General features: G+C 39.0%; 1 protein-coding gene across 4 annotated transcripts in view; it reads left to right on the top strand.

Annotated features, from left to right (window-relative positions):
* Positions 1 to 12,284, top strand: part of PDLIM5 (PDZ and LIM domain 5) — a 128,064-nt gene that overhangs the window by 96,059 nt on the left and 19,721 nt on the right. For all 4 annotated transcript variants that reach the window (XM_050338653.1, XM_050338650.1, XM_050338649.1 and 1 more), the window contains one exon: positions 2,985 to 3,163. In XM_050338653.1, the coding sequence (XP_050194610.1) occupies positions 2,985 to 3,163 (179 nt within the window). The remainder of the gene's footprint in view (positions 1 to 2,984; positions 3,164 to 12,284) is intronic.

The following is a 12,284-nucleotide window of genomic DNA, read 5'->3' as shown; positions in this document are numbered from 1 at the left end:
GTTTCCTAGTAATGACACTGAAAAGCAGATGGGAGCTCTCTTCCATAACCTGTTAATGTCCTTGAATTTCAGTACATATTTTTGTCTCTTCAAATCATGCAGTTTCTAGATAGTGAAACTTGGGTCATCATTGCACAATATCCTAGTGAGTTACAAAATATTAGTGGGGCTAATTGTGGGTATTGTACAGCCACTTTGTAGAAGGTAAGTGTGCTTATGAAAAGATCCATTGCTATATTTATAACAGATGGATAAAAATAATTGGAATTTGAGTGTTTCTTAGTGTAGAAGAGCATAAAGTAAAATGTTGAGGATTTTATTTTACAACATGAATTTGAAGCTGAGCGTTTCAAAGGTTGAACCTCTCATGAGGAAGACGCTGCTGAGGGAGCAGCATGTCTTTGAAAGCAAGACAAACAGGGATCTATCTTTCTATATAGAACACTGCATGTGCACTCTCAGGCAACTGTGTGGCTGGAGGCTGTAATTCAGGAAAAATGGTGGTGGCTTGAGTTTGTTCAACTCTTTTTTGAAAGAACCAGATAGAGTAAAAAGGGTGTCCAAGACCTGTCAGAAGTTTTGCCCTGAGGCCAGCATGATCCTCTCTGTCAGAGTAATGGCTTCAAGATTTTCCCTTGGGAAGCTTCTTGCTAAAATAGGCTCCTGGCACATAAGCTGCCAGAGGTGATTAAAAAAAAAAAAAACAAACCACAGATAGTTTATACCTGGGTGTATAATTGTCTTTTAGTTTGGGGTCATTAGGATTTCAGTGAATTTCTAAATGAAAGCCGAAGTGTCTCCAATAATCTGCTGCTTCAGGAGATCCCCATATCCCCATATGCTTTAGTGATCCCCATTCACTTAAGAGTCGGACTCCATGATCTTTGTGGATCCCTTCCAACTCAGAATATACTGTGAGCTAGCATGCCCTGTCATTCACAAGCCTTAGAAATAAACCACAAAAATAGCAATAGTAGAGTTTCCAGTCAGCATTGCAATCAACCCTCTGGGCATGTGGTCAGTCTACTTCCTCGCCACAGGGTACCCTTTCTGATTGTCTTACATCTATTTTTGCTTGTCAAGTAGCCTCTTCTGTACAGGACAGCTGCTGACTCAGCAGAATTTCCTTATTTATGATAGATGATTTGTATTATTTATGATTTATGTGTTCCAGACAAAGGCAGTACAGAGGTGCTAGACTGGAAAAGCAATTTGACAAGCAGTGATGAGTGTCTTGGATGGAAAAGGAGGAAGCTTTCTTTTTTTAGCACCAGCAGTGTTAATGAGGAATTCTTAAAGTTGCAGCAGGGCTCTGGCCTTGAATGGGTTTGATGGGTTACATGTCAAATATACTTAGTACAGGATGTTTCTGTAACTATGAAATTGCAGACGCTCTTTTTTCATAGTGGAAGCCAGTCCCAAACTATCTTTGACTATTGAGCTGATATTTCACATCAGAGGATGTTTCCTTATTGTTTTTCTTTCAATAAAAACTACAATAGCACTTTTATGCAGCTTATCTCCACTACCTCGAAATCTGCCACAATAAAGACTTGTATCCTAAGCCTTTAAGAAGGCTAATGTGTTCTTTCAGGGCCTCCATTTGCACTATACAAATGTCTTTAAATATATTTTTAGCATTTGAACATAACAAAAAGCAGGGTATCACTTTGTGCTTCACTGGGCTTGTGCACACTTTGTATAGAAAATACATCAATGTAAGTTCAGCACAGATACCACTATTACCAAAAGCCTACAATCATAGTAGCTGTTACTCATTAAACTGAGCATTCAGATATATTCTTTAAACTGTGAATAATTTTTTTATCCCTTGCCCAGAAGAAGATTCAAAATACATGAATTATTTAGCTTGTAAATATAGAGACAAAAAAAAATCAAGGTTATAAACTTGTATTTTGGCCTCATGTTGTGTTCAAGTTTTAGAATGTTGTATGGGCAAGGCCATATTGTACGTGTGCAGCACTTATAAAGTAAAAACAGGTCATGGATTTTTACTTTATGAGCTTGGCACAGTCTGTAATTCTGTGAATGACCCCAGTGAAATACGCATGGTGCACATGTGCTGTAAATTTCTTGTGCTTCAATAGAGGAAAGAATACAAGGCTTCTAGTGTGTTAACTGATGGGTTTTCAAATTGTGCAAAATATGTATTTGGAATGATTTGGGCTGTATTTCGCAACATTATCAAGTTAATTTCCTGTTTTTGTGGTCCTTTTAGTTTGCAAATGACCTTCATTAGCAATTGCTCCTCTACTTTGAATATTTCAAATGAAAATATTTGTTTTCAGCTTCCCAAAGGCAAGTGAGAAATGAAAAATTTTCTTGTTGGCAGCATAATTAGTGGCTACTTACACTCTACGTGAATTGTGATTAAGTTCAGTTTTCCTCATGTGTGTTTTCGAAGAGCTAAAAGAGTTCTGGTAACCCTTAAAATATAAAAGCAGCTGTAAACTACTTTAAAGAGACAATATAAAATATTTTGCACATTGTTTAATGAATAAAGAAACTTACAACTTGTTTGAAATACTTAATTGGTTAGGGCAGCACTGGCCCATAGAACAACATTACATTTAATTCAGTCACTTTTAGATTGATGATATTTATTAAGATGTACAAGTATAGTCTGCCTATATGAGTATTTGCCTAGTTTCCAAAAGGTATTGAAAATGTTTGGGAGTGTACCAAATGTACAGCAAATGTTCTACTTTAAACTGTATCATGTTGACACTTAATCATTTTAAATGGAAATTGTGAAGGGATTTAGTTGACTATATTGGCTTCTGGCAGACATTACTCAAGTGTCAACTGTCCAGTCATTAAAAAACAGTTTGTTGGTGATGACAGAGCGGTGGATGCTGCTTTGTTGCAGCAGGGTGAAGGAATGTCACTCCGCATCTCTATTTCACAAATTCTCTTGTTCTAGCAAGAAGCATTTTATTTATTCTTCCCTCGTTTCTGAACAGTGATTCCCTGGAAGCCACCCAGCCCGCTGCTTTTACGGCCACCCCAGTGAGGAGCATGCCTGCTTGCCAAGACAACGCGGATGCGAGACCTGCTCCTGCCAACACCACATCTGCTGCAGCCCTCAAGCCAGTGGGACCCCTGGGTTCTGCCAAGGGCTGGCAGCCTCCAAACCAAGCAGGTAACTGTTCAGAGAGGCTTTTTCTTGTTTGCCTAAATAACTTTGGATAGCTCAGGAAAACATACTTCACCTTGGGTGTAAAAATAACAGGCTTCAAATGGGCATTTGTGGGTTTTGAGTACAGGCCAGTTTGCTTACAAAGAGGATAAGAAAAACCAATTTAACCATTTCAGTAAACCAGTAGCCCTTGTAAATTGCCTTATAGATGTAATTGGTTTCACAAACAAGCAAAATCAGATGTCTCTGACCTCTATTAAAAGCATTTATACCAATCAATTATATATTCATGCACCTCACAGTTTCAACTTGGTGCTTCCCATGTGACTGTAAATTCAAGCATATTCCATGCTGTTTCAGTGTTGGGAATATCGAAAGATGTGTTTTCCAAACAGTCTTTTCAGAAGTACAAGTTAATTAAAATAAAAAAAAAGATAAAAGAAAGACAACTAAAACGTTGGAGTGTTTATGTATTTGACATCTGTAGGTTTTATTTGAGCAGGGTGACAGATTATTGCATCGGTTTGTTGTTACAGAGATTTGTGGGTTCTTGCAAGGACAATTTACATACCTACTACTTTTGAATGTAGTTTGGTGATTCTTACCCCTTTAAACCCACACCAGAATGTCTTATGTCTGGAAAGAGTGTTGTTTTCTTTATGAACGCTCCTATGTTATAAACATATCTGTATTAAGACATGTAACATGTGTAACTGTGTACCTGTGTTTTTGTAATATTACATGAAGTAGTAATTTGGGGTACTCTTTTAGTCTGAATCACTCTTTGGTGCTGAACTAAATGTGAGTAGTAATTTCTAAGGATCTGGGAAATCTGCATTACTAATTAAGCTTTAACCTCAGATTTTTCTTGCTAATATGAGATGAATAGTCTTGATTCTCTTTCTGACAGGATCTAATATGCTAAGAAGCTCTATTTGTTTGTTTCCTTTTGTTCTGCTGTTAAGGATTACTCTTTAAAAGTATATCCAATCCTGAAAAGAAACTACAGAGGTCCTGGCATAAAAATTAAGCAAAAACACTGGGTTTTAATGCTGTGTGTTTTATAATGGCTTTGGTACTTCTGGCTAAATTACTGTTGTGGTTGGTAAAAAAATAGATGTATTTTGGCTGGGACATGCAGTTCTGCTAGCGAGCCTCAAGATGGCAATGCGCTGTCATTGCTGTACTTCCCTGTCAAATAACAAGTCTATTTTTAAGGGCAAGGTAAAGACTTTTTAAAATTTAGTTCACTTCAATTTTAGCATTGTTTTACTTCTTTGAGTTAGCTATCATTATAGGGGTAAAAACCCCGAAGAAAACAACCATAACAAAAGCCCCAACTTTTCTTGAAGTTACATTTTTGTTAGTGTGTGTGCATAAGGCAAATGTTTGTGGGAATATGATAGTTCTGCATTTTTTTTAAGTCACTGATTGTGATCCATGTTTGACATACCTTTCTGTCTCACCAAGGGATGAATTATTTTACCTGCATAGAAATCACTTATCAGCTTGGGGTTTCAGTAGTACTACACCCATTTTCTGTATGTTGGTAGGTGTTTCACTGCTAAATCATACTAGCATCCTCTAGTACTAATAATAGTCAATTTTTTGAAATAGACTCTTTTTTTAAGATATACACAAGAAGGAGAAAGATTTAAAGGGGTTAATTAAACTACGCTTGATTCTGTACTACTTTGAAAATCTATGTCCATGCTCTTGGATAATGTGAAAAACTGTTTTTTTCACATTAGAGATACCAAGTAGGCAGGTGAGGGGGAAAGCCAGACAGAGAATTTTTATGTTCCGAAATAACTCACAGAAAGCTTAGGAAATTCATACTGATAGAGAAGCAGGTGGAAGGAAATGGTTGTGAGGATGTCAGTTTTATACTGTCTTGCTGTAGGGTCCTGAGATGCACTGCTTAACTTCCAAAGAAGCAAAGTTGTTCTCTCTCCCCTAAAATATTGGGGGAGCTGGAAATAAAAGCTGTAGAAGAAACAGGCATTGAAAACTCGAAGTTTCCTAAACTTGTAAAGTGCATAGAGGATTAATGCAGCACTGTGAATGGCAACTGCCCAGGAATTAACAGGGGTGAGATAAACTACTATATCCCAGGTGCCAGAGGAGCTCCAGTTAGCATTTGCATCTTAGGAACTTGAGAAGTCATGCATTGCCATGGGAAGCCAGCCTGCACTTGTCCCATTTTTGTGGAACTGCTCACAGAAACAGTGTGGACAAGTGGGCTATTTGGAGGTGTCAAAATGCTCTTGAGTTTTGTTCATCTTCTACACTATCTGACTTCATCAGTCTAAAGGCACCTTCATTTTAGAGCATTCAGCAGTTGAGTGAAGGAGTGACATACCTAGCCCTCCTGCAAGGCCAATTTCTGTATGGAAAGGAAGCGTTCCGTAATTTGATTGAAATTCCAACAGTTACCAAAATTCTGGAGGCTTGTCCAAAGACAGCCTTCCATCTGACAGGTTTCACTGCAGGTCTGCCCTGTCCTGTAAATCTGCCTTAGGCTCACCTATGCCATTTGCTCATGTCATTCAGGAAGTCGGTAATGCAGAAGTAGCTGGTGGGAGAGACCTAAGCATGGCTGCAAGCGGAGATGGCTTCAGCATCTTTTTCTCAGGCCTGTATTTTACAAAAATAAAAATATCAAAGGTTTTACTGTAGCTGAGCTTACTCAGTAAGGCTGGAAACAGCAGTCTGACAGGTAAAACTGTTTCAATGATTGAATGCTTTGGTAAAATTAGTCAGATGTTGAAGAAAAAGAAAGACTATAGCTGTTTCAGGGCACGCTTGGACTTCAGGCATTAATTCTGCTGTTTGTTTGCAGTCTGTGAGCATAAAGTTTTCTTTAAAGTAAAATTGCCAGTGCTTCATAGGCCAAAGAAAATTTGGCTTTGCCGGCCCCCAGGCCCGACAAAATTTTAGACAAACCACTCCCCCCTTGATTTCATAGTTGAAGTCTCCCTTACAAAATAACTAGAAGGAATACATAATCTTATGTAAATGTATATCATATGCTATTAGTAGCAGAAGTATATTGGGAGTACAGTTTTGTAGCTCTGATACCACTCACCCTTCTAATGAATATTGTATATAATACCAAGTTGTTTCCATAGCAAAGCAGGCGTGTCACAGGATTTGTTTGTGTCTGGGGAAGCTGTAAGCTGCTGATTGATGTTGTGGCATGAATATTACCAGTGATTTCATTAAGTTGTCTGACTACACAGATATGTCATTTGGGTAGACAGCATCTTTTTGATTATTAGTTGGAATCTCCCTTTCTTGGGTAGGCCACCAGAGAATCCCCTTTTTGTTTGTGGGTTTTTTCCTTTAAAAGTAGTCTGGCGTGCTTTTTTTGTTTGTTTGTTTGTTTGTGTTTTTTCTACTATGAAAGTAACAGAGGTTTTATTCTTCTTTGAAATAAATTCTTGATATTACAGGATTCCTAGTGGCTTGGTAGAGGAAATGAGAGGATGGCTGCTTCATGCATTATTTTAAGGCTTGAGTAAGAAGCTGAATAGGGAGGGTAAAAGCCTAGCTTGACAAATGAACAAAACAAGCCTGATCTCTGGCACACTGGGTGCACAAGGAGTTGAGCAGGTGGGGCAGGCACACAGAGCAGGGGTGGTATCTGCCTGGACAGTGGTTTTCAAATAATGTATTTGTTATCAGCCTCTCTTGTCTGTGTTGTTGATTTTTTTTCTATTGTTGAAATGAGTAAAATTGTGGCTGTTGCTGTGTAGATTGTACTACAATTTATAATAGTTCTCACTTCACTTTTTTGGAGCTATGAAGCTCTACTCAACCACCAAAAGCAGAAGGTTTTTACAAGACTGTATTAAATTAAAAAAAAAAGAAATTATCCAGAGCATCCTAGCTACCTTGCAATGAGTTATTCTACTCTTTGAGAACTAACTATTACTCTACACTTACGTAGCATTGATCACCCCCCAAGGAACCCCAAAGCATTTTCTAGTCCCGGGCAAGGACACAATGCCTGCACAGGAACGGCTTTCACTCGCCACTGCCCTGTAGTCAGTTTTCGGGTGAAACATAACAGCTGCTTGTCAGCATGCTGTAACACTCACGGCATCTTGAAAGGAAGGGAATAGCACCGAGGCTAATTGAAACTGCCGGGATAATTTAAGAAAGTATAATTGCCCAGCAAACGCGGCTACACAAGTTGGAGTTAGTCCACGAGACGAATTGTTGTCATGGAAAGTGTATCGGGATCTGTGATGGTCAGAAGAGGTCAGGACTTCCAGTGTTACATTTCTCACATGAAATTGCCTTCTCTTTCCTGGCATTTTTAAAACGCTGTCGTTGGAGGATGAAGTGCTAGGGCAGTGGGGACGAGAAAGGCTGTGTGCCAGGCACAGCCCTGCCTGCCCCTCATCCTGCCTTCCAGTACAGGTGCTGCGCAGGCAGCATCCTGCTTTGCTTGCTGGGGTCCGGTAGGATAGCAGGGGTCCTGTGGGGAGCTGTTACAGCTGGTGGCCAGAAAGGCTGGTTTGTTTTTGGAAAAGGAGGGTTTCATTGTAATTGATGCCCTTTGTTCCTCCAAGGCTTCGCAGTTGGGTTACAAGGATGGGATGGGGAAGGTTTGCGATAGAAGTGTTCAAAGCTTGCATTTTAAAGTGACGGTTTACTGACATGTGACAGTTTCCTTATTCCCAGGGTCTCTCTCAGCCTGATATCACTGGGATATATAATCCCCTTCCAGTAGAGCTGCTAAGGAATGTCAGCATATTCTGCAATACCCACAACTGTCAGTTGCCTAATCCTGAGCCAGCACATGTGTTAAGCACATGCTCCCTTCAGCAGAGGGAACACACTTGGAAGCTGACTGCAAGCACAGAAAAATTGCTCCCCAGGCATCTTTGTTTTAAAAATTCTGCTATTGCCTTGAAGTTGTTTTCATGTATTTGGTAGCCTTGCATTTACCTCCTCAGGAGTTATCTTTAGCTATCTTGCTGCATTTTTTTTTTTATTTTTTTTATATCTCAGTCTCTCAGTAATATTAGAATTTTAAAAGCAGAATAAAATAAAAGACTGCTTTTAGGTGGGATTTGACATCCTGCTCTACATATACTGACAATCTGATTCTTTATCTCCTTCCTTGCTACTTATTCTGGTACTTACTTCCATAAAGGAAAGGGGGTGAAAATGTAGACTGTACCAAACTATGGAGTTTGACCATCAGGTCAAACAGTATGAAGATGGGGAGAGGGAGGAAGGCACTGAGATATACTGTGCTATCATAAAATTCTTGTACTACCACTAAGTCCTTGCTCAAGGTCTATAAAGGTCTATAATGGACTGAGGACTCTCTGTCCTCATTACCTTTGCTTTTCTGTGTTTCATTTGTAATTGCCTGAGCCCCTGTATCAGTTCTGTTTACCTTACAGGCTACCCTGACTGGGTAAGTATTCTCAAAGCCCATCAGCTTTGAGAATGCTTTTGCATGGAAAAGGCAACTGAACTATTGTGTCACCTTCTTCATCAAGTTCTGCAATTTTTTTTTTAGGGCCGTCCTATACTAATTTGTTTCCTTTACAGAACAGGTATTTAAAGGCAGGACTAATTATAGGAGTTCAAGAAGCTACTTGCCCATTGAGGACTGTGGTCTGAACATGGGGAAAAAACTGGAGTAACACTACTAGACATTAAGGCAAATCCTTATATTGTTGGTAAGGCCTCTGCTAGAAACAGATCCCAAAATATAAGTAGTTGCTGTATTTTTCACTGAAAAAGGTTGTTGAAGATTGGTCCTTCATGGTGTAGTTACCATTCATGAAAACAGAAAGCCTTGTCCATAAAAGTGTTATGATTGACAAGTCAAAACACAAAAGCTTCCCTATCCTGGTCTATGGACTGTTATTAATTTTTCATCTAATCTAATGATTATAGCATCATGTGACAGCAAACCACAAGAGTTTTTTCTTACAAGTTAAGTAATGTGAAGTCACTTAGCCAAGCAAAACCTATTGTGAAACCAGAGTGATTTAAAAATGTTACCCTTGATGTCAGTATGAAATTTTAACTCCTGTAGACATGGCAAAAAAATGAATATGTTTCTAAAGCTTGAACATCCATCTATAAGAAGGGGCAGATTGTAGTAATGATGCAGAAATGTTCAGAGACATAATGACCTGGTGTACCTCACTGCAAGATCTGCTGAATAGAAACTCAGCTTTCTGTTACAAATTTTCTCAGACAATTTTCCTATGATTTGACTTTGCTAAATTCACTAATTCACTAAATTTGCTAATTTACTCTTGCACCAAGCTGCACACTCAGATGGTTTGCACAAGTTGGACAGATGCATGTCATTTAAACAGAGATGAAGAAACGATCTGGCTCTGTGGTTATTTCACATGCATCAAGTGGGAACATTCACCAGCTTTCAACATTAGATGCTCATTGACCCTGATTTATTAAAAGCAACTAGCATCTTGTTATGGACTCACCAGATCAGTTCCTTTTCATTCGCTAGCACCAGCTCAGAGGAGTGATGTGTTCAGATGTACAAGTGTAGGACATCCAAGAATTATCCCTAATAATTTTTCAATAAATGAAAAGTCAGTATTCCTCTGGTAAGTGCATTCTTATCAGTATTCAGTGTTAAATATCAGCTTCATGAAACTGGCAGATAATCTACATGAGACTGGACAGCCTTGCTCTCTGCAGACATAGTCAAGCTGTCAAGGTCAGAGTAGGAGCTAAAAGCAAGGGAGGCAAAATCTTATCTGCAGAAAGCTACGAGTGAGGTTCTAAACTACCACTCCAAAGAAATGAAACACTATTGTACAGGTCTTCCTTTTCTCTTTCTCCTTGAGTCACGTTTTCGATAAAAGCAGTGCCAGTTGTGCTAAATTTGTGATGGTATGTGATGTAACAAATCACAAGGAGACAGGCTGAGCAAGCCCAAACCACCATACTCATTTTAATTAAGATACTTTACAGTCATTTACCCAGAGCCTTTCCAGTTGAAAGGCTGGTTACTAACACAGGAACTATTCCCTCTACTTGCAGGGGTTGTTGAAATTGGGCTGAGGTGGCACCTGTTTTGATTTTCCACGGGTGCATACCAGCTTGCACCCGGCATTTAAAGACATGATAATGGTTTAATCATTTAATCCTTCCTGTTCTGCCTTTAATCAGCGAAAAGAGTTTAGCTATGACTATGTTTCCAAGACTCCCTAAGAAACAAAAGAACAAGTATGGAACACAGGGGTTGAGTTTTGAGTTGCAGGGTTTTTTGGGGGGTTGTTTTAGGTTTTTTCTCACCCCTTACTTGTCCTGTAGCATTCTCCATTGAACTTGTGTGATTTCATGCAGGCCTGGGAGTGGATGGGGTGTTATATACAGCTACTGCAATGAGCTGACAGCCGAGCTTTTCAGACACGTTGCTTCATCCAGCCATCTGTTTGGTTTGGAAGGAAGGAACAGGAAGATTTCCTACACCACAGATAAATTAAGAGAAGTCAAAAAATTGGATGTATGAAGCTTTATATTTTCCATTTATAATACAGTAGTTTGATAGAAGCGTATAAATCACTGAGTTAGAACACTTTAAAATTAAGTTCTGGCACTCCCACTGCTTAAAGTAGCATTGTTATTTATAGATATTACATGAAGTCTGATGTTATGTTTAAGTGAGCGTTAAACGGTTCAGGCTGTTGTATTGTTGCTACGCACCGGAGAACCTCTGTCAAAGTGACTTTGGCACCACCGTGTATCCGCCTTTCTCCCTTTGTCTTCCAAACCTTTCACCAGTGTTTGCAGTTATCCATGTGCTCAGCGATGGAACAGCCTATTGTTAGACTAACGAGGGCAAAGTCACACTGGGATTTAAAAAAAAAAAATAAAAGCCAATTCTTTACCTTGCCTAAAAGATTGTTAAATATTAAACTAGCCATACCAAGGAGTTTAGTGAAAGCAAACACCGTGGGTTTGCTAAACTTAAACCTAATAAAGTAGAAAGTTAATGGTCAGGTACAGATTGTTTTCTGTTTTAGAAAAAAACCCCACAACAATGACAATACATCAGTGCAAATCAACAGTGCTTTAGAATGTTAAATTAAAGTGAGTGAAGGTGAAGTGAAGCCTGCAAAACTCCAAAATCTGGCTGCGGAGATCTTTTCATGACTTGCAGAGAACCCAGAACTCTCTGGCACTTGGGTCAGAATAGCTCCTGCTGGGGTGTATAATTCTTATAAGTTATTTCTTTCATTTATTAACTGTATTTATTCATTATAATTTTAAATCTTTAGACCACCCACAGCCATTGCTGTGCTTTGTCCTGTTTCAAGCCACAGAGGTGGCAACCAGAAACTATGGGGTGAGATTGTGTTATAAGGAAGCTGGAGTGATTTCCTTTCCCATTCCCATGCAGTCATTATTCACAACTAAAAATGTGCATGCACAAGACAGATCTTGGGTACCAGGGCATCTCCCCAGCACTCTTTGGGAACAAAGCTACTGATCACATATGTAAAATTTAAAAAGCAAAGTATAAAACATAAACCACAGAAAAGCTCAGACTGATTGCCAAGAGGTGAGAGGTCTTCACTTAGATTGAGTGTAATGATTTGGACCTGCCTTGGCACTAAAAATGTGCCCTGGTAAAATCTTTTTGCTGCAAGAAAAAAATCACCCGCATCAGTTTTCTAGACCTGATGTTTTTAAATCAAGTGGTTGTGTTTCAATCAGAAAGATTTCCAAGAGAATAGGGAAGAGAAAGCAGAGGAGGAGAATACATGAACTCACAGTGTCCCCTTCCTCTCTACAGTAAAACCATCTCATCCAGTACAGTTAGATTTGCTGTTTAAGTATAAAGAACATCAGTGTTCATTCTAAACAAGAAAATAGACATACTATTTGAAATTCTCTAGCTACAAAGGTGGGCTACAGTGGAAGTAATGAACCTCTGGTAAAATTACTGAAGTGTTAAAGGCATGTTTGCAGCCTATGGAAAGACAAAAGTGGCCAATAAAAGCTGTCTTCCTGCTGGTGTTCAGAAGGGAACAAGAAAGATAAAAGACTGAGGCAAATCAAGCAGTGAGAAAGGGAGAATGATCTATGGTGAAAGAAAAATAAATCTAGA

This window comes from Myiozetetes cayanensis, unplaced genomic scaffold (assembly GCF_022539395.1).
Source record: "Myiozetetes cayanensis isolate MyiCay16 unplaced genomic scaffold, myiCay2020 scf7, whole genome shotgun sequence".
In the NCBI taxonomy this organism is placed as follows: domain Eukaryota; kingdom Metazoa; phylum Chordata; class Aves; order Passeriformes; family Tyrannidae; genus Myiozetetes; species Myiozetetes cayanensis.
This window is presented reverse-complemented; position numbering and strand designations above follow the sequence as displayed.